The sequence below is a fragment of the Lepidochelys olivacea genome (genome assembly GCF_965140295.1).
Source record: "Lepidochelys olivacea isolate rLepOli2 genome assembly, chromosome: 3".
Taxonomy (NCBI): domain Eukaryota; kingdom Metazoa; phylum Chordata; order Testudines; family Cheloniidae; genus Lepidochelys; species Lepidochelys olivacea.
This window is the reverse complement of record NC_140413.1, coordinates 2,163,467-2,185,934: the sequence shown is the minus strand read 5'-3', so window position 1 is coordinate 2,185,934 and position 22,468 is coordinate 2,163,467. Positions and strand designations below refer to the sequence as shown.

Here is a 22,468-nt window from a genome sequence, read left to right as displayed (position 1 = left end):
CTCAGGCCCTTCATTGTCTTCAGCTTTGGGGCAGAGATTGCCTTCAGCTCCAGTACCAATGAAGAGGCAGGCTCCACCCGTTCTCTCACAGCACTGTCTACAAAACCAGCCTTGGTACCAGCGTCCTCCGTATCAGTAGCTACATCAGAGTGGGGTCTGAATCTTGACCCCTCAGCACCAATAGGGGATCCGTCCTCTGTACCGGACCCCATGCAAGACTGTCTATGATGCCAACCAGAGTATCGATGTTACCTTTTCTGTGTTGTACAGTGGACAAGTCAGGTTTTCCAGAGGCCCTACTGGTTGGGCATCCACCACACCTAGTGATTATTCAGACAGTTCTTCTCACTCCAGGTCAGTGTCCTGAAACTCTTCTCGTTCCCCACATCAGCGAATGCAATCACATACACCATCCAAACACCCAGGGAGTAAGCACTGGTACTGAGAGAAGAGGCATTTCCGTAGCAGAGACAGACCTGCCTGGCCCACAATGTACTGGCCTTCCTGTTGTACCCCAGGCTGATAATCCCAGCCTGGGGGTGCTTCTCATTCACACAGATCCAGTTCTCTGCATAGGTTGGATGTAAGATCCCCTTACCTGGGGAATGGCCTAAGCCATGGACCAGCCTGTTGTGGAAGTCCAGGACGACGTTCTTCCTCCTAGGCTATTCTCTGTGGTTAACCTTCCGCCTGAGAACAAACCCGTACCACAGGCGACACCTTTGGCTCCAGCAGCACTGCCAACACCCTCCCGGGACAATCTGGCGGCCCTGACTTTGGCTTCCCCAGTTCCAGGGGACTTCAAGTTCTTCCAGGAACTGCTCAGGAGAATGGCTGCAGTTCTGGGTATTTAAGCTGAGCTGGTACAAGAGAATACTCACAAATTGGTAGACATCCTCCAGGATTCAGCCCTGGGAGGTGTTGCCCCCTCTATCAATGGTGCTGTAAGGGACCCAGGGCGTAGGTTGTCTTGCCTGTAGCAGTCACAGCTGAGCTGAGGTCTGCCCTCCAGAGTTAGGAGTCTCCAAGGAATAGTTGGAGGAATTACAAGGCCAAGTCCCATAACCTGAGTCAGAGACGAGAGATCAGAGGTAGTACCAGGTTAGAACCGAGAGGCAGGAGTCGGGGTCAGAGTCAGGCTGGGGTCAGAGACCAGAGACCAGGGGCAGTACTGGGTTAGAACCGAGAGCCAGGAGTCGGGGTCAGAGCCAGGCTGGGGTCAGAGACAAGAGACCAGGAGCAGTACTGGGTTAGAACCGAGAGGCAGGAGTCGGGGTCAGAGTCAATCTAGGGTCAGACACCGGAGATCAGCAGCAGTACCGGGTTAGAACTGAGAAGCAGGAATCGGGGTCAGACTCAGGCCGGGGTCAGAGACCAGAGGCAGTACTGGGTCAGAACCGAGAGGCGGGAGTTGGGGTCAGAGTCAGGCTGCCATTGGAGACCAGAGGCAGTACTGGGCTAGAATCAGGAGTCAGGGTTGAAGTCAGGCTGGCATCAGAGACCAGAGATCAGGAGACAAGGCAAAGTCTGGTGTTGCAGCAGGGCAAAGTCTGTGTACTTAGCTAGATACCTTCCTGGGGCAACCACTGGGATTAAATTGGGGCTCTTGGCCAATCAGAGGGCCACAAGGACTGTCACTCTGGGTCTCGTGAGCAGTACTTCCTGCGGCCCCTAGTCTCCACTGGTTGTGCCTCTGCAGGCCTGGGTTCTAGTCCCCAGGTCCTCACATATGCCCTCTTATCAACAGCTAAATCTTTGTGGCACACGTCAGCATCACTAGCCCCAATAGCCAAGCAAACAGAAAAGCAATATTATGTCCCTTCCCAGAAGCTGGAGTGTGTCTATTTCACACCAAAACCCAAACTCGTTAATTGTGATTAATGCGAGGACACCATAAGGAAGATTTAATTCTACCCCAAAAGAAAAAGAACCTGAAAGACTGGACGCATTAGGTAGAAAATGTGTGCTACTGCTTCACTCCAGGAGAGAATAACAACCAGCAAGCTCTTTCAGTGGAAGGTGATGTCTAAATTCATGGACAAATTGCCAGACAACTCAAGAGAGAAGTTCAAAGCTTTCTTGACAAAGCGCTTGCTTGTGGCAAAGACCTCACTACAATCTACTGTCAACATAATGTGTGATTCTTCCAGAGCAATGACCACTGCCATCATCAAGAGGAGGGCATCTTGGTTATTTAATTCCGGGATAGCACCAGATATCCAGCAAACCACTGAAATTCTGTCTTTTGATGGACAGTTTGTATTTCCTGACAAGCCAGATGAGGTGTTTCTCTTTTAAAGATTCATGAGTGACTCTCCGCTCCCTGGGGGTTTATCTTCCAGCCTCCAAGAAGCGTTAGTACAAGCCCCTGCAGAAATATTCAGATTATTTTCATGGACAGCTCTTCTGTCCTCCCAGATGATACTATGCTTCTTGGAGTAGAGAGAGGCTTCAGAAAAGAAGGTCATCTAACATTACCACTAACACACCATGCTCTCAACTTCCTGTAGGGACACAACTCTTTGGACTTGTTTTTCGAGGACAGCATAGCAACCAACAATGATCTACACATCCCTTCTAAGTGTGAGGACAGATTATCCCACTTCCTCAGCCCATAGGAACAAATATCTTTAGACAAGTGGGTCCTAAGTACTATGGGTCTGGGATATTCAGTCCCATTCATTTCCACCCCTCCTCCCTACCCTCCTTCTCTGTCCCTTTTCAGGGACCCATCTCATGAGTCTGTGCTCCTTCAGGAGGGTCAAGCTCTCCTCACCTTGGGGGCACAGAGTAAGTTCCCCCAATCTTTTTCCTGATCTCCAAACACAAGAGTGGAACTGAGACTGTTCTGGATCCCTGGGCTCTCAACAAGTTCATCAAGCAAGTGAGATTGCGCCTGCTTACCCTAGCTTCAATCCTCCGTTCTCTAGATGGCAATGGTTGGTTGGCTGCCCTTGTTCTTTTAGACACATATTTCAGTATAGCTGTGTTACCCTGCCTCAGGAAATTCCTCAGACTTGTCATCATCAGTACATGGTACTCCCCTTTGGCCTGTCATCACCAAATGTGTGGTGGCCTTCTCTTAGGAGGAACGGGATACATGTCTTCCCTTACCATGATGGTTGGCTGGTCCAGGGGTTCTCTCACAGTCAGGTCCATTGCCATCCATTGACTATATCATCCACCTGTTCAATCACCTTCATCTTCTCCTGAACAGAGGAAAGTCTGCACTGATTCCTGCCCAGAGACTCGAGTTTGTTGGAGCACTACTGAGCGTGGTTAGGGTGGAACCACCTTAATGTAGCCTCAGGAAGGGCCATGAGGAGGTATAAGGCATATGCACTGTCTCAAGCAGTGGTAAAAAGTCTCCAGCTCGCAGTGCACAAGGCAGTACACACCTGAGCAGAATACACATCTGCACCCACATCTCGAAGAACAACTGTGACCCAACAGGTAAGTCTCCATTTTCTTTCTGTGTCTGACCTATTCCCCAGTGTCCCGTTGTTTGGGTTATATAACTCTGAGTCTCTTTGACGGCTCAACAGTGGCTGCACAGGTGCACAAGAGGACCGATGGTCTTTGTATATCATGCTACACGTGGCCAGACACAGTCCTATAGGCAAGTGCAGGCACTGCCCCCTGCTGGGGTGAATGTGAAAATGGAAGTCATTAAACCGGTCGGTAGAAGGAGCATACGCTCTGCCAATTGAATGGATGGTGCAGCTGCCACTACAGCATGAAAGAATTCCAGCTTAGTCGGTCTGAAGTACTCCTGAGGGCTCCCACTCCAGCACAGCCCCTTCCCTCTTCCCAGTGTGAGTCTCACAAGCCAATGTGGCTCTTAGTGAGCTCCCTCCTATAGAAAACCGCTTTCTAGCAACTCGTTTCCATGCGTGTTTGTCTGACATTTGTTTGTTTTTGAAGCAGAGGAAGTAGGTGAAGAAGAAGAGGAAAAGATGCAGAATGGCAAGGACAGAGGTAAAAGGATCTCAGCTGTAAAACACTTTTCCCATTTATTTCTGTGTCTGAGATTAGAGTGTGTCTGCAAAGTCTCCACTTCAGTGTGCCAAGCACTGCAGAGGTGTTCATGTAACGGCTTTGGGTTTGGGCAGTTTATGGAGGCTCCTTGTTGCTGTTACACCTCCTCCAGACACTCAGCTGGGCCCATCAGGCTTGTCTTTCTGTTCCTCTCACTGCCCTGTTATGTGTTTGCTCTCTCCATTTCTGCCATTGCTTGGGACACTAGTAATGTCCAGGTTTCCATTGTCTCTGTATTCAGATGTATTGAAATATTTTCTTTCAGCAAGTGGCCATGTACAAGTATAAGCATGGCAGGAAAGGAGTTACTCTGAATGGTACAAGAGGAACTTTTAATGGTGTGAGGTTAGATATAGAAAATGGAGGCTGAATTATCAGGAAAGTTTCTGGAAATTGGGTGTGCGAGGCTGTGGAATTGTCACCCAAGGGAAGCAGAAAAGCCTTGTGGGTTGAGGCATTTAAAACATGTCTGGACACAGTGTTCAGCAATATTCTGCTGAGAACAGTCCTGCACAGGCGGCAAAATGAGGCCTCTTACAGTAGGTCTAATCCCATGATTCTAAGTGTAGCTAGAACTAATCCTCCCCAGGCAGCTCTTCCTCTGGCTTCTAAGGATGTGGAAGTAACGTGGGGCTGTCACAACATTGTTGTGTGGGTGGACCAATGATCCCCTATCTAACAGGGCTCAGGAGAAAGAAAACCCAGGCGAGCGGTGTGGGGAGTGGAATACCAGTCACTGGACTTTGGTTTGGGGGTTTCACCTGTGCCTTCCTCAAATGACTGAACAGAAAACCCCTTATCCTGGTGTGGCCATGGGTGCTTGGGTGAAGGTATTTGCCACCACCTCTTCTTCCCTCTTTGCCAGGAAAGGAATTTACAGTAGTTGCACTGAGTCTCGATTGCACTGAGGTTCTTCAGTTCAGGCTGTGCCCCTAAGTGTGACACTGATTTGCTTGTGGAGCTGATTGCTCGCACTTTCCACGTTTAAATTAAGGTTGGACAAAGAGATTTGGATTAGACAAGTATCAGTTCAAACATTCATGTCTCACCTGAGACAAATCTTTGCTGAGCTTTGACAATGTTGGATTTTTATTCTTTATCGTTCCGTGCACCTCTTCACTTCCTGCTTCTGGCTGGGATGACATTTCACACAAGAGACTGTTCTCACAAGATCTCCAGGCCAAATAGGTACTGAGAAGGTGTGACCCTTTCTCAGGGCACCCAGAATTGAGAGTCACCTTGTTACCTCCTTTCTCCAGCGTGAGGGACTTTTTCTTATGGTAGCTGGGCGTCACCTCTTGTACAGCACCAGCCTTTAAACCATTCAGACACTGTCCTCAGGACTCTGTCAGGCCTATCTTGCTTTGCAGACTGCCTTAGATGCACCCAAATCCCTGCGCCTCTCATGAAGAGCATTCCCCTGCAGCATCCAGCCCCTGTCACTGGACGCTCACAGAAATTACCAAGTAAGCTGCCTCCCAAAGAGAGATACACAGCTGGAAGATTATGATTCAGGTTTCACACTTTATGTCAACACAGCACTGTAATCTATGTATAGTAAAAACAAATATATTTATCAGCTGTGTTACAGGAGGGCCAGGGAGCAGTGGTAGAGGGGAAATATATAAGCCCTAGGCTAATTAAGGTGTGGTTCCCTGTAGACTAGGGAGGGTTGCTACAGGTTAAGTGGAGCACCTGCAGTCAATTAAGCCCTGTCAGGAACCTAATAAAACCCCCTGCGTCAGGCAGTCACGGGAGGAGGAGGAAGGAGAGAGGACTGGAGCTTGGAGGTGTGCTGTAAGATTTGAAAAACCAGAGAACCAAAGTCAGGGAGACCCTGCCCTGGCAGGCGAGGGAGACTCCCTCCCACAGCATCTAAGGACCAAAGGTTCCCCACCCAAAGGGGAAGAGGGTAAGAACCTGCGGGGGTTGAGAGGGGCTGGGACTCGGAGTGAGGAGCAAACCCAGACCCCTCCCCCACTTCCCTCCTCTACCACCTTCCCGGGCCACTAGCGGGGACCTCAGTGGCCCAAGAGCAGGGGCAAGAGGTGGCGTCTTAGCCCCCCTGCCAAGAAAAGCGCAGGACCCCCCGGACTAACATCGGCCATCTTGCCACACAACAAAGAACAGAGAGTCACAGATTCAAGTTCGTATTGAGTAAGAATAATGGAAACAGAAATGGTTACAAACACAACAGAAGTGTAACACTCATTCTGGAGACTACGGGCTTGTCTACCCTTAAAATTCTGCACCAGCACCGCTGCACTGCTGCAGCACTTCAGTGTAGACACTACCTATGCCAACAGGAAGGGCTCTCCCATGGGCGTAGGTAATCCACCTCCCTGAGAGGCAGTAGCTAGATCGATGGAATAACTGCACAGGGTCTTAGGTTGACTTAATTGCACTAATCAGGGGTGTGGATTTTTCACATCCCTGACCAACTTAGTTAACAGACCTAATTTGCTAGTGTAGACCAAGTCTAAGACTTAGTAGACCACAACCCTTGTCTAATGTAGTTTCTCACCCTCAAAGTCTGTCTGCAGAGTTTACTGGTTTTCATTGAATCCAGGATCCATTCCTTCCCAAACCATCCCCCTCTGCCAAGGGTGTGCTCAGTGAAATGGATAACCATGTCCTTTTGCTTCTCCGTATATTTCCCAAAGGCCGTTCTCCTTGTTCCCAGAGTCAGGGTAACTGCCTGGGGTTCATACTCTGGGGTGCTCACCTGTTGAGTTTGCATCCCTCATTAACCTGTTTTTCCTGTTGACTCGACATTGAAATGGGGCTTCCTTTGTGTCGTCTTTACAATGCTTAATTTACCTCAGAGACCGGGATAGCTGAAGAGACATGCTTTTGTCTGGCAGATGACCTGTTCATCCACTCTGCCTTGTTACAGACTTGAAAGCATAATTTTTATACACAAGCAAAGAAGATTCCTTGTATAATGTCAGTATATACATTTCATAGTAATATTATAAGCAGTGTGGTGTTGGCTTTAGTTTGATACCTCACAAGACACTTGGGTAAATACTCTGAAAGCAGTGTCAGGTGTAGTGAGTTTGTCAGGCCTGATAGGAGTTGCTGTTACAGAATAGTGAAAACCTTTGCCAGTTGGTATTGTGGGGGTTTTAGGGTTACAGGAGCAGCCAGATGTTTGGGGCTTCTCTGACTCCTCTGAAGTTTGCCCATCACTAGTTGAAATGATAGGCTTGTTTGGGCTTTTGGATTTTCTTTTACTAGCAATAACACATCTGACTTCAGTGAAATCAACAGTTTTTGAAGGTAATATCGTGTTGGCTTTAAATCATACAAGGCTCTTATCCCTAGAATCTTTTTCTTTAATTAGATATTTTGGATGCTTATTAGATGTTCACTCTCTTTTTCCAAATGTGTAATGTACCTTGCATGGAAAATAGGGGGAAGAGAGGGAGTTTGAAGATTCTTATGAGTCATCACTGAACAGTAAGAAGTAGTTGTTTGAGTCCACCAGCAGTAATCTGTTTCATTTACCCTACATTCGCTAATCTTTTTTTAATCTGTGCATGTATTTCTAGCATGCCAGTTACTGCAGTAACTTCTAGGTACCATTTTTGCCTATGCCTTCAGTACACAATGAACCCTCGGCTAATGTTTGAACTGACTTTGCCAATACATAATTCCCAGTCCTTCTTGACTTGCTGGGCTACCATTAGAGGTCAATGAGGTAATATTTTTTATTGGACTTTTGTTGGTGAGAGAGACAAGCTTTCGAGCCACACAGAGCTCTTCTTCTGGTCTGGGGAAGGAACTCCCCGCATCACAGCAAAATGCAAGGTGAAACAGATTGTTTAACATAAGTCGTTAGCATCTATTGTAAGAAACCGTTCAAGGTAGAGTCATAGGAGAAAAAGAGGGGGTTGGTGGGTTACAGATAGTTGTAATAGGCCATATATCTAGTGTCTCTGTTCTGTCCATGATTTTTAGTGTCTAGCAGAGTAATGAATTTAAGCTCCCAGGCTTGTCTTTTGAGAGTGTTGTGCAGGTTTTCTTTGAGGATGAGGCCTGAGAGGTCAGATATAGAGTGATCGCTTTGTGAAAAGTGTTCACCCACAGGGAATAGGGAGTTTTTGTCTTTTATCATTTTCCCGTGTGAGTTCACTTGAGAGCAGAGTGATTGTCTGGTTTCACCCACATAATTCTTATTGAGGGATTTAGTGCACTGGATGAGGTATATCACATGTTGTGATAAGCATGTGTAGGACCCATGGATTTTGAAAAGTATGCAGTGTGAGGTGCTGATCGTTGTAGAACTGGAGAAATGTCTGCAGGTTTTGCATCTGTTGTTCTGACAGGGTCTGGTGTCACTTTGAATTGGTGTCCTTGTCTGTGGGGAGCTTGTTTCTGATGAGCTTGGAGGGGTTGGGGGTTGTTTAAAGGCCAGAAGTAGGGGTTCAGGAAAGTTTTCTTTCAGAATGGGGTCCCCATCGCATATGGGTTGTAGTTGTTCGATGATACTGCATCTGGGCTCCAGTGTGAGGTGGCAGGTGACCACCAGTAGTGTGAGGTCAGAGGGGCTTTAGGGGGTTGTCCACTGACTTGCAAATATTTGAGGCAGGCAGCTATGCTGTCATTGTGAGGGACAATGGTGTATTGGGAAGTGACATCCATGGTGGTGAGGATGGTGTTCTGAGGGATGCTGTTAATTTTGCAGAGTTTGAGGAGGAAGTCGGTTGTGTCCTGGAGGTAGTTGGCCCTTTCTGTGGTGAGTAGTTTGAGGATGGTTTCTATGAGTCCTGATATTCCTTCAGTCAGAGTGCCGTGGCCAGATACAATGGGTCTGCCAGGATTCCCTGGCTTGTGTATGTTGGGAGCATGTCGAAGGTCCCTGGGTGAGTTTGTGGGGGATGTGTTTGTAGAGTTTCTCTTGGAGTTGTTTGGGGGAAGGATTTGATGACATCCATAAGTTCCTGGGTAAATTGTGGTGTGGGGTCTTCTCTAAATTCTTCATAGTAGGCAGTATTGGACAGCTGTGGGTTGGCCTTGTTAATGTAGTCATCACGATTGATAAATACAGTGGAACCCCCTTTGTCTGCTGCTTTGATCACTGTCCAGTGGTTAGATTTCAGGGACCTCACGGCTGTCCTCTCCGCAATGGAGAGATTATGGTGGATGTGATGTTTGTTAAGGATTTCGCAGTCAAAGGAAACCTGCACAACACTTTCAAAAGATGAGCCTGGCAACTTAAATTCATTACTCTGCTAGATACTAAAATCATGGACTGAACAGAGACACTGGATATATGGCTTATTACAACGATCTGTAGCTCTCTGACCCCCTTTTTCTCCTATGACTGCAGAGGTGTTAATGGGCCATGCCTGTTCCTGCCCAGCTGAACCTGCTTGCCCTCAATTCCCTGCTTCCTGGCTCTTCCTGCAGGTGCAGTTAATAGGTCTACCTGGCCACCTTAGCCCCTTCCAGTCCTGTGTGGGGTGAACACGCACCCAGGCGTGAGAGTTTGGCCAGCAGTATTTGATGAGCACATGCCTGCGCCCTAGATGATAGTTAGTCTTTAGTACAGTTAGTTAGTACTGTTAGTCTTTTTGCTACTGGCACCAAAAAAACCAAACATTTTAAAATTAGATATTTAGTTTTTAAGCCAGGACCACCTCTATCCCTACTCCCCACAGAGGGTCTCTAATACGATGTCAGAACCAAAATCCTTAGGGTTCAAAACCTGAAGCTTCAATGACGTTTAAAGATGGGCATTCCCAATGCTTGTTTTGTCTTGGAGAGGGACATGTCCCGGAGCCAATGGTCCATAAGTTGCTCCTACTGAAAACAAACTCCTAAAGCTAGAGAAGTCTACCTAAAATTGTTCCTCCTCAGACCCTGAAAGGAAAGATGCAGCTAAACATCAGTCCTCCCATAGTTTCTCTCCAGGGGCACACAGAGAGCTGAGATTCCATCCCAGGCACTTGGGCTCCATAAAACAGTGCCATTGGTTCTTCGTATGTCGTTCTCCATTTGATTAAAGAATCATAGAATCATAGAATATCAGGGTTGGAAGGGACCTCAGGAGGTCATGTAGTCCAACCTCCTGCTCAAAGCAGGACCAATCCCCAATTAAATCATCCCAGCCAGGGCTTTATCAAGCCTGACCTGGCATTGGCCACCGTCAAAAGACAGGACACTGGGCTAGATGGACCTTTGGTCTGACGCAGTGTGACTGTTCTTATGTCCCCTATTGGAGCCCTTAGTAAACTGTTCCCTACACCACTTACCAATGAAAGCTACCTTTTAAAATAACTTTTTACACCAGCTCGAAGGGTGGGGAGAGAACCTTGTGGTGGGTCCCTCTTATATCATGTCTCATAAGGACAGGGTCATCCTTAGGCCTCATCCCATGTTCCTGCCTGCGGTAGTTTGGAGTTCCACAAGAACCAATTTATTCATATCCCATTTTTATTCCCTAACACTCACTCAATTCCAGGGGAAGCTAAACATCATGAAATAGTAGTAAGGGCATTATTGTACTAATCATACTACCCTAATAAGATGAAGTCATGTAGGAGCACACCTAGACTTTGACACCTTGTAGCCTTTGCAGATAGGATATAAGGCAGTATCCTCTCAGAAATTCTCTAAATGGGTCTCCACATGTATAAGAACATGTTACGAGTTTTCCAAATTAGAGCAACCTCCTCATGTTGGAACTCATTCCCCTAGAGCTCAGGCAGCCTCTGTTTCCTGTTTGAAGAATGTCCCTATTTCCGAAATCTATAGAGCAGCTACATGTATATCAGTTCTACATTCACAAGATGCTGTTCTTTGGTAGAGACTTCCAAATTGGATGTCCGCTTTAGTAGCGCTGTCCTGAAGTCACTGGTTAAGTAGGACTCCTATTACCCACCTCTAAGCAAACAGTACACAAGAACATAAAAACGGCCACACTGGGTCAGTCCAAAGGTCCATCTAGCCCAGTATCCTGTCTTCTGACAGTGGCCAAGGTCAGGTGCACCAGAGGGAATGAACAGAACAGGGAATCATCAAGTGATCCATCCCCTGTTGCTCATTCCCAGCTTCTGGCAAACAGAGGCTAGGGACACTATCCCTGCCCAGCCTGGCTGATAGTCATTGATGGACCTCTCCTCCATGAACTTATCTAGTTCTTTTTTGAACCCTGTTATAGTCTTGGCCTTCACAACATCCTCTGGCAAGGAGTTCAACAGGTTGACTGTGCAGTGTGTGGGGAAAAAAACACTTCCTTTTGTTTGTTTTAAGTCTGCTGCCTATTAATTTCATTTGGTGACCCCTAGTTCTTGTGGTATGAGAAGGAGTAAATAACACTTCTTCCTTATTCACTTTCTCCACACCAACCATGACTTTATAGACCTCTATCGAATCCACCCTTAGTCATCTCTTTCCAAGCTGAAAAGTCCCAGTCTTATTAATCGCTCCTCACATGGCAGCTGTTCCATACCCCTAATCATTTTGTTGCCCTTTTCTGAACCTTTTCCAATTCCAATATATCTTTTTTTAAAAGGGGCGACCACATCTGCACGCAGTATTCAAGATGGGGAGTACCATGAATTTATAACTGTTTGTTAGTCACCAAGAGTAGAATTCATGTGGACAATCACGCAAAGAAGAAAGAATGGTTACTTACCTTTGATAACTCGTTTTCCAAGATATGTTGTCCACAAAGATTCCACAACCCACCCTCCTTCTCTGCTACTATGGAGTCCTACTCCTCTGGGATTCTGTATTGGTGAGGTAACTGAGGGGCTGTTAGGACTGTTCTTCCCTTTATGCTCTCGGGTGGGGGTGGTGAGGACATCTAGGGTGCAGGTCTGGCCCCAATGGACACTGCCAGCCAAAATAATGTGATCTCTTGTGCATGGAGTGCACGTAGAGTGGAATCCATGTAGACAACGCATCTTGAAGAAAGACAATTACTATAAGGTAAGTAACTGTTCTTTACCTTCCATACCCCAAAGGAGTTTGAGAGACTTAATTCATTGCCTGTAAAGTTTGCATTCCTGGGATGAGAGGTGCCCTATAAGTGCAACATTGGTTGGGTTGTTTTTTTTTCATTTTGTTGCAGTCAGTTACCTGCCTTATAAATTTCCCCCTCCTCCCCCTCTCCCCATGTGTTGCAGGTTAGATGGAAGAACCCAGACTGTACAGTAATTCAAGTAAGTATGGGGATCTTTCTTCTTCCCAAAGACCCTGCTCCATTCATGCTGCTGTAACGGATATGACTGACTAACTCATAACCTGACATTGTTCTTTTCCTTATTTATATTCATGTACAAGATGGAGAATATTCCCCATTGGTCTGTTACTGCACATCCTCTTTAAAGTGTCAGGTTTTCACTCTAAAACCCAATCATGATTCCATTTAAATTAGTGGGAAAACTTCTATTAACTTCAGTGAGAGCAGGTTGAGGATCATTATTCTCTTATTGTTCGTGCTGCGGGAGCACTTAGAGGCTTAGGTCAGGCAACAGGACCCATTGCTCTAGTTACCTGTACAAACATGCAGTAAAAATACAGTTCCTAACCCAGAGAGCTCACAATCTAGCTTATAAAAGGACATCACAGGTGGTGGGGAAGGGTGCGATAACCGTAACAGTAAAAGACTGGATCCTGTGTTGATGATGCCCCTGAAAAACCTGAATAAGATCTTTATCTTCCTCCATGTGAAAAGCCTGTAGGAGGCCGTCACATGATATTTGGCATACCCACAAAAGGTGATCTTTCACCATGTTCAGTGAGGAAAGGGGAGAACTTCTGTAGCAGAGAAACATCACCTGGGAGACACACATCATAATCCAGAAGTGGTTAGCTCAGGGGACTGGGAATGGGATATGCAGTCTTTCATTTCCAGGTTTCTGTTTCCAGGCCACACCAGGTCAGAGGACTAGAGCTATGAGAAGTGGGCAGGAGAAAAACAGACTTTATCTTCTAAGTTAGCAGTTCAAACTCAGCCCATGTACATAGTGGGCCCAAGTCCTTAACATCTGTTCAGTGGGCTGTGTGAAAAAAGTTTCTCAATCCACACAGCAAAACCAAAATTGTCATCTAAGGTGACTTGCAATGGGAGAAAAATGGGGCCTGTGCATTTTTGGGGGGTTGGGGTTTTTATATGGATTAAGGCAGCCTGAGAGCAGCGGAGGATTCTGGGGAGGAGGAGGGTTGTTTTTACATTAGAAATTCAGCTCCTGTTTAGCCTGGGAACGTGTCTGGTAACTGGAGAGTTATCACAAGGTTGAAAGTCGAGCAGTGGTGAGGGGAGGGGATTGTTAACCAGACTGCTTAAAAACACTTTTTGTTTGTTTTTGTTAATACCTAATTACTTACAATGATTAGCTACCATTTTGGAGAGAAGAACATCTCTGTTAAAGATTCAACACCTTCAACCATCCGTGTAAAGTTGAACGCTAACAATCCTCTGCAGCCCCCAACAGGTCCTCCAGCAAACCTGGGAAGGACCAGAGCTGACATTCCTGGCATTGCTAAATTAAAAAACAAATAGAAATATACCAACCAGTCCCCTTCCAGGCTTTCTGTGTCCTTCATGGTGACTCAAAAAAGGACCCAAGCCCTTTTTAAAGAAGAATAACTTACAAGTCACCTTTAAAATCTAGTTGTTCTCCTTCAAGTGGCCTCTGCACATTCCCACGTGTGCGATCAAGGTACCTATGCCATGAGCTTCTGGAATCTTCTGGTGAGCGGTGTTGTTGCTGTTCACTGCCCCTCATGAAGGCTCCTGAGGGTGTAAATCCAGTTCCATTCTGTCTGGCCACACAAAGTTCAGTGGGCTCCGATCCCACCCAGTGTCCTCGACGATTCCCTTGTTGGTTTTTCTTCTTTCTGCCCCTTGGAAGCTGTTTTTGCAGTTAGATTGGCAGTCAGTCAGGCTTTGTGTAAAAGAGAGGAGGAAAGTCCATGCAACAGGGGCAATATCAGGACCTTCAAAGGCTGGAGAGCTGCCTCGCCCCCTTGCTGACAGGGACTTCTCTTCGGACTGTTGTCTAAGTCTGGTTTCTGTAAGTCCAGCAGCGACTTTGGAGAGATGTTCTCCATACAGGCTGTCTGACTGGCATAGATGGCAGGTCTCTGGATCTATCCTGGTCAGCTAAGTCCGGTGCCAAGGATCCAGCGCACTTCGACTCTGACCTAGTGTAGTACTGAGGACCTGGCACTGCTGACTGGAGAATTCACACTCCCCATCCCAGTTTCCCCAGTTCATGACAGTCCTAGAGTAGGAATTCTGGTACTAGGAGGGAACTGAAGAGTGGTTGGACCCACTTCCAGGGGTGGGGGTGAGTGGCCCCAACAGACACTGCTTGCCAGAAGATTCTGGAAGCTCACAGTATAGAAACCCTGATCCCATGAATGTGAATGTGCAGAACTCCAGTTACTGGTAAGTAACTGTCATTTCCTTACAACATATGCACAAGTTTGAATTATGCTGTCCATATGGAAAGTGTTTCTCACTAACTGTTGTGTGTATTTCCAATGGCACAGGCACAGAGGGTTATGAAGCGAGCTCATGTTCTAACGAAGTCTCCACATCCTTTGGAAGAGGCATGTTTCAACTGATACATTCACCATTGTGCAACTGTGAAAGATCACAACCAACCACCTGCTGTAAGGGAAGGGAAAGCAGCTTTCTTTTAACTGACTGAAGCGCTTTCCCTCTGGGCATTTTCCTCTTAGATTATTGCATGTACTATTTTCATAGGTGTTTGCCAATGCTAATCGGACAATGCCCCATCAAAAATTCAACAAAGTGTTTTTATGGAAGGTTTCAAAAGAAAACTGTTCTCTTGTAAAGTGCACTGATCTCTTCTGATTTCCTACCCGAGCAGTGTCATCTCATCATGCGCTGGTGGTTTCACTCATGACCTTTGATCTTGGATGTGCATGTAAAATGGATTTTAAACCGTTTGAGTTTTCCTGTGTGTAATACAAAGGGAACTCTGAGTACAAATCCTTTAAAAACACACACTTTCTAAAAATACCACTCTGTCTATTAATGTTTGGTTGCCATAGTGTTTGATACTGCATGTCATTCTGAGAGTAAATGACAGGGCATGCCAAGAGTAGAGGAATGCAGAGCAAGGAGAGGGGAATGGCTGTAATTAGGACCATAAAACTTGGATGAGATGCCTCCTGGGGATTCCCAACTCTGTGTATTTTTCGTTTAGACTCTGTTAAAAATTACTTGAATGGTTCTTGGCAAGCAAGGGAATTCAGGGATGACCACTGCTAGGTTCAGATTAGTGCCTGCACATTCATTTGCAAGAAGCAAGTATATTTTTATTTAAATTTAAGGAGAAATAACAACATTGTGTAGTCGGAGGTTTGAAACTCACTACTACCTGGATCCTTGCTAGACTCTAGTTTTGTAGCTACTTAGAAAACATTGTAATCAGTTCCAATCACTAGTGATTTTATTTTATTTTACTTTTTTCTTGGTGCTTAGGAATGTTATTTTTAGCAGAAGAGCTGAGTGCCCTAATGCATCTATAAATATTTATCAAGGGCGATGAATGGAATGGAGTGATAAACCCTGAAACCAACTCCCAGCTTTTCTCCCTGTCTCATCCGAGATGCAATGCTGGTTCTGGGAGGAAAGTGCTCGTTAGGTACCTATAACTCTTTGGGGGAGAGAAAATAAACATACATGGTGGCCACAAGTTTAGTCAAATATAAATATTGTGAATGAGCTGTCAAGAAGGAAAGAAAAGTGAGGATAACCTGGTTCAGTGTGTTAGCTTTAGCCTGCCAAACACCACACACTTGGAAGGGTTCGTAGCTGTCTTTGTACGCTTTCAGTATGATTAGCTGAATCGTTACCCAGACATTACTCTGATTGCGGCTATACAGATGCAAGAAAGGGATGTGTGTGCTGGAATTTTAAAGGATGAAAGTTTTGCTAGTGGCCTGCTCAAGGACCTGCCGGTATAGACAGGAGGCCATCGGGGCTTAGAGACATTCTGACTGTGGCTTCATCGTATCTTCACTGTGGACCCTCTTTTTTGTCCTTGATTTTCATACACTTCTTCCCCTACTTACCACCTTGATGCCGAAGGTCAGATTAGTAAAATGCTGGCATCTGATAAGGGGGGAAGGGATAGCTCAGTGGTTTGAGCATTGGTCTGCTAAACCCAGGGTTGTGAGCTCAATCCTTGAGAGGGCCATTTAGGGATCTGGGGCAAAAATTGGGGATTGGTCCTGCTTTGAGCAGGGGGTTAGACTAGATGACTTGCTGAGGTCCCTTCCAACCCTGATATTCTATGATTCTAAGTTTCCATTGCTCCAACTGTGAATAGACCAGCAACAGCATCAAGTACCTGGGATCACTCTGTCACACCCACCAAGCCTGCTTTCAGACAGGCAAAGGTCCTCTTCACATTTAACTTCAATAACCACTGCCAAAGCTGTGTGCGGAAATCTTTGTGGAAGGAAATATGAATTGTGAACTAGACTAGGCCTTGGTGGATGCTGAAGATAAGCTGGAAATAGGCAGTATGTGGTACAGTAAGTCTGGGAGAGGAGTAGGTGAAAGTTTTTGCCTTTAGGATGTTCCAAATGAAAACATATGTTTTTCTCCCCTAAATGAGAAATCTGGGTGAGAGTTACAGTGGAAGGGGAGACGCTGTACATCAGCCAGTGACTATGATTTACAGCTTTTCTAGACAGACAAGGTGGGTGAGGGGATATCTTTTATTGGACCGACTTCTGTTGGTGAGAGAGAAGCTTTCAAGCTAGCACCACACCCACCATGTCTAATATCCTGGGACCAACATGGCTACAACAACAGTGCATACTGCAGCTTTTCTGTCACATGATTACAGCATGAAAGCAAGGTACATGGACAAACCAAATAGCTGCTCGTTCTTTTTTTAAGTTTTTCCTTTTTATTCATTTTCCACCGCCTCACTTTTTTTTGCCACCATTAGTCTAATATTTAGAGGCTGAAACTTCCACTCTAGCTGGTAGTTTTTGCAGCTCTTGGAGGTGAATACACTTCTCCCTACAAGAAAGGGACTATCTGTCCCTATAGGCTGTCTACACTGTAACAGATCTACATGACAGTGGTTAAAACAGCAGTGGTTGCCACCACCTTATCTGCACTGGGGCTCTCACCAGTAGAGTTGAACTAGTGGTAACTGTAGTGGGAAATATCCTAGTACAGATAAGGCCCTAGTGTGTGGAAGCTGGGAGATGAGGTAACTATAGTATGATGATGGTGATGCTACATATCTATAGCACCCTCCATCCCGAAGGACAGGCAGGGTGCTTTGGTCACAGGTTGCAGATAGCGAGAGGTTATGATAACCCCCCTTCAGTGGAATAGCGATTGAGCAGCACCACCAGGACCAAAGGCACTTCCTTAGTTTTGTTGTTTGCTGCCTACTATAAAAGGAGGAGCATTTCCTCTATCAAAGTTCCAGGAAGCTAATTTCACTTGCCCGCAGACATTACAATACAATGATCACGTCCTAGCCTGTTGTAAGCTCAGCTAAGGAACCTGTGACAGCATTTTCTGTATCAGACAATTAGAGAGTTGGCTTACTCTTCTCTTTACGCTGAACTCTGTGATTGAATAGGCAAGCTCCACTATGCAGTGAAACACGTCATTTCTGCAGAAAGCTGTGGCATCTGCTTTTTGTTCGTATAACTCTTGACAGGATCAATGGGCTTTTACAGCCAGAGACAGTGCATAGTCTGTGTATATTAATTGTGACCCTGTGTGCCATGCTTCTGGATTACCTCACCCACAGTGCCATATGTTTTAGTCTACAAAGCATTCAGCAAATGCTTCATATTATTGTAATGAGGGGGTCTGCAGGTTGATTTTCAGTTATACTGTAAGCCTGTTTTACATGATGTGATACCGAGAGGATGTCATTGGTTTACCTGACCACCTCTTGCACAGAAGCCATTTGTATGTCACTCTCATGCTAGAGTAGCTGGGAAAACGTGGCTTTTTTCCCCAAGCACCTTACAATTTTAATTCTCCCTGAAGTAGGAATGGTGAACTAGGGAATTAAGTGTCAGGAAGCAGAGCACCAATGGGTCATTTACAAACTCCAAGGCCATTTCCCCATGTGTGATCATTAAGGCCTAAACTTCAGTTACATTTGTCCTCATTAACCTGGTACACTCCCGAGAGCTTCACTGCCATTTGTGCTGAGTCCGGAACAAGGTTTGCATCCAGCCTTATCCTGTTGCCGTAGTGCTGCTAGGGAGCACTAGCCAGCAATTCCTAAAGAGAACCTGGCGAGGAGGCTGCAGAGCAACCTTGTGATATTGCCAGTTGTCATGACCTGTCACACAGGAATGTCTCTGAGGGGACCTGGAGCTCTGCGTCCTGCTCATTGGTACTCAGTACTCAGACCTTTGGTGAGCCCTCCTAGCGACCTTCCAGCCACTTTGCTCTCCCTTCACTCTGCTGTGGAGATGAGACTGCTCCAAATGCCCGTCTCCTGATGGCATGAGCAGCTCAGGGGAAGGAGGAAGCTTTGAATGTGACTAAATGGGTACCGTTGCCCAGAGCTTTTGGGAACCCCTGCAGCATGTCATCATGAGAGAACTTATGTCAGGACTTGTGTGCATGGCAAGTTACTAGGCGGCAGGCCAGGGTGTGAATCTTCAGCACACCAGCTTGCCACACTCAGGGACATGGCTTCAGCGCAGTGAAAGTCCCTGTGCTGGAGTAGCGCCCACACTGGACGTTGCTGTGCGGCAAGCTGGAGTGCGGTAGATTCACCCGGTGGCTTGCCGTGCAGTAACTCGCTGGATAGACGAGCCCTTGGTGAGCACAGCGTAATTCCTGTGTGATGTGCCATGACACCTGGGATAGCTCTGCACTCCCCAATGCAGAGCACTTGCTGTGGTGACATGACATGCCGTTATGTGGAAGAAAATAACTCACACATGCTAACGTTGGAAACTCTGCTTATAAACTATGGTTTGCCTTGCAGTAACTGCCTTAACGCCCCTGGGATCAACCTTCCAGGCCAGGCTTTAATATATTTTACAGGGCTGTCTTCTCTGGCCTTGCTTTACCCCACGCTAGTCACACATGCCCGCACGCTTTACTAAGTCGGTTTCTAACATGTCAGCGAAAACAGCACTGTCCTACCCATCTGTGCTAGTCCTCACTGGACTCAAAATTTAACCTTTGGAGACTGGGTGACATTCTTCTCTGCTACACCAGATCGACTCCATCCAGGTCAGTGGAGTAGTAGCCATGTAATAGAGCTAATTCTGATCCTGTGTGTAATATAGAGACCCTATAGAACTCTAGCAGGCCACACAGATGCGGCATTGATACTGATGTAATGAACTGCAGTCAAGCAGGTATCGCCCGCACTCTGCCCTCTGGCCCATCTCTGCTGGGACACCTTCAGACATTCCACACCCCTGAGCGGCTTCAAAAGGCTGCCATTGGGAAAAAATGCACCAAAGAGATGTTTCCTTTTTTCCTTCAGATGTGGAGCTTTTTCTGCACATGTTCCTGTACACTTTTTCCTGGATGTGTAATAACATCAGAGTCATGAGCAAAAGATACAGGGCCTGATACAAAGCCCATTGAAGTCAACGGGAGGCTTTGCATTACCTTCAGTAGGCTTTGATCAGGCCCATTGTGCAAAGCCACATTGCTCATTAATGTGCAGTATCGCCATGGCTCTGGCTAGGTACTCAGGAGAAGAGAGACGTTTTGCAGAAATCATTGTCCGTCTCCAGTGAAGCTCAACAACTGGTGACCTTGTCTCTGTGATGTTTGGTGTGGAAATGTTGGCTGTTTGTTTTGCACCCTCCTCCTATTTCACGTCTTGGTGAGCTTTGACCAAAATGCCTGTTTTCACGCTGGAAACAGGCAAAAATTCATATTTTGCAGCCATCTCTGCTCAATCCATCCTATTTTTTAATTGAAAGTAGCCTTGTTTTCACTGGGAAAAGGGCCCATTTTTTGAGCAAATACTGTACAAAACAGTGAAGGGTTGTTTTTTTTGTGGAAGGGGGCCAAAAGGACCCATTCTTGTCTTCACAATGCAATGCCATAGGGTGGCAACAGCCTCACTATGGCAACCTCTGCGTGTGGTGGGGCCTTGGGCTCCCTGTCTGCACCCAAGTGCGTGTCACTCCTGCAGTCTGGCCTACTTCTGTTCTCTAAGAAATGACCCCTCCGAAGTGCCACACATACAAAGTACAGTTTATCCCGGCTCTGCTCTGTTTGTAAGGGACGCTTGAACATGCTCTGGGGCTGAAACTTCGTTGCTGGGTGGGGGGCTATGTCCCCAATTCTTGTTTTACATGGATACTCATTAAAGAAGAGGCTGTCTCCAGTGAAGACACAGCCACAGACCAAGGACTATGCTATGTGTAAACAGGTGTAGTGAAGGTGACCGGAAGGTATGTCCACAGTGCAGAACTGTAGCATAAAGACAAGAGCGGTGACTAAGCCTCCCAATTAATTGTGGCTTGGTCTGAGGATTGTAACTGGCTGAGATGTGGCGAGGAGATTATGCCTCCCACAGATGGCGGAAGCTCACTTTGAATGGGGGGTGGAGGGATTGCAGGGGGAGCAGGATGCGCGCTCTGCATGGGGAGTAAGACTCAGTGCAGGGGGGCAGAGGAGGGTGGCCAGCTACAGGCTGGGAAGGGAGGTCCCAGAGGTTCGTGTCTCTTGCCAGCCACCAGGGATAGCTGCTCCTGGTCCTGGCCCTATCACTACAGTTCCTGTTTACTGTCCAGCCTGATCCCAGGGGTGCGACAGACACTCCAGGTCCCGCTCTTGCCTTCATCTCCCCCCAGCCCCCACCATGTGCATGCAGTTTACAGGGAAGATTGGTTCCCAGGATGTGTAGCAGAATGATGTGTGTGGGCAGAAATATAGATCAGCCCCCATGTTTCCATTGCTAGCCCCCACCGTCCCCTGGTTCTGATGTCCCAGGTGCCTCGTCCTTCCTGGCGATGGGCGCGAACACCCAGACACACAGGTTGGTGTGCACTTTCTGCACCGCCTTGTCCGCTCAGCTCAGCCCAGCCAACCAGCCTGTCAGATTGAATGATAAAATGTTCCAAGTAATCCGCGAAGGCTCGTACATTGTGCTGTTAACCTAGGGAAGGAAAATTCCTTTGGTTTTATGAAGTGCATCTTCCTGCCGGTTTAAAATGAGAACCGTTCGCTAGCTGGGCAAAGCGTAGCCATTCCCAGGGAAGGAATTAGCGCTTCCCCCTGCCTGGCCTGCTGGGGAGGGAGCCCCGGGTGGGGTGTGGAAGCAGGACGGCAACATGCGAGGTTAGTTGCCATGGCAATGTCTATAGAGCTGCTGTCTGGGCGGGGCCAACCAAAGCAACAGATTCCATGAGGAAAGCCAGAGCTGACCCGGCTCCCTGCCCAGCATTGCACAAGGGAAGGGAACTGCTGTTTAAAACAAACCCTTTTTTTGGTCCTAGCTAAACTTTTCAGCTCTGTGATGGAATCGTGGGTTCGTCAGCCAGTGTCACCTCGTGTTTGTTGGGGAGGTGAACGTCTGAGGTGGGAGCAGAGTTCCCCTTTAGTCCTGGGTACCAGAAGCTGGAGTTTCATGACCCAGCCAGCGCAGTCTGCACTGGGAGCAGCGTACCCTCAGACGGGGGTCTCCCTCGTGCTATTTTCCACATAAACTGTCTCTGTCAGTGATGTATAAAAGGAAGAAGATTGGCTTCAGCCACTCGTACAGTACTTCAGCGTGTGTGTGCTCAGTGGATGTCCAGTTCCTTCAGAGACCCTGCTAACTTGTAGCACCTAGATGTAGACAAAGCCAGGCTCATTCGCATCCGGTCTGGTGGCCACAAGTCGAGCCGGCAGGGACCAAACCCTTTTCTTCCATGTACTGCATAGAAATCTGCCTTGGGATTCGAGACCACTGTGGAATGGCTGTACTATTTGCAACTGTGTCTGTGTGCGTGTGTGTAATAAGTCCATGCGAGTGTGTGTGTGGGGGGGGGGGTTGAGTGCATGTCTGTGTGGGTGTTCCATACATAAATGTTAAAAACGAGATTCTGTACATGTTGGGAATGTGTCTAATACAAAGCTGTAAACTGGAAGCCATGTTCTGTCATCTGCCAAATATTTAATAAATTAGTCCCATCCTTGTGGGGTCTCTTGTCTGTGTGGTGACCATAGAAAAATTGATTTGAGATGTACATGAAACAGCGAAGATGTTTTAACATGAATTTACTGCTCCACAATAACATGCAGAATGAAAGCATCTGCCTGCAGTTCATTGTGTGTTTATATTAAATACCAGAGCCAGGAGAGCATGCACATCTGTCATTAATACAGGTCACATGGAACAAACCAAAGCTGCTCGGGACAGGGAAGCCTGCAACTCCATACTAATCTGTGTGCTCAGTAAGGATCATTAGACAGGGTCAGGGC

At 46.8% G+C, this 22,468-nt stretch overlaps 1 protein-coding gene across 3 annotated transcripts in view; it reads left to right on the top strand.

The window, feature by feature from the left end:
• DTNB (dystrobrevin beta) overlaps positions 1–22,183 on the top strand; it is a 397,289-nt gene extending 375,106 nt beyond the window's left edge. Inside the window, exons 19-21 of one of the 3 annotated variants that reach the window (XM_084624545.1) lie at positions 3,928–3,978; positions 12,177–12,212; positions 14,551–21,645. In XM_084624545.1, coding sequence (XP_084480671.1) covers positions 3,928–3,978; positions 12,177–12,181 — 56 coding nt within the window. In that variant the 3' untranslated portion in view covers positions 12,182–12,212; positions 14,551–21,645. Of the gene's footprint in view, positions 1–3,924; positions 3,979–12,176; positions 12,213–14,550 lie in introns of all 3 variants that reach the window. The other 2 variants (XM_084624544.1, XM_084624543.1) reach the window with 2 other exon arrangements.
• The last annotated feature ends 285 nt before the right edge of the window (positions 22,184–22,468 follow it).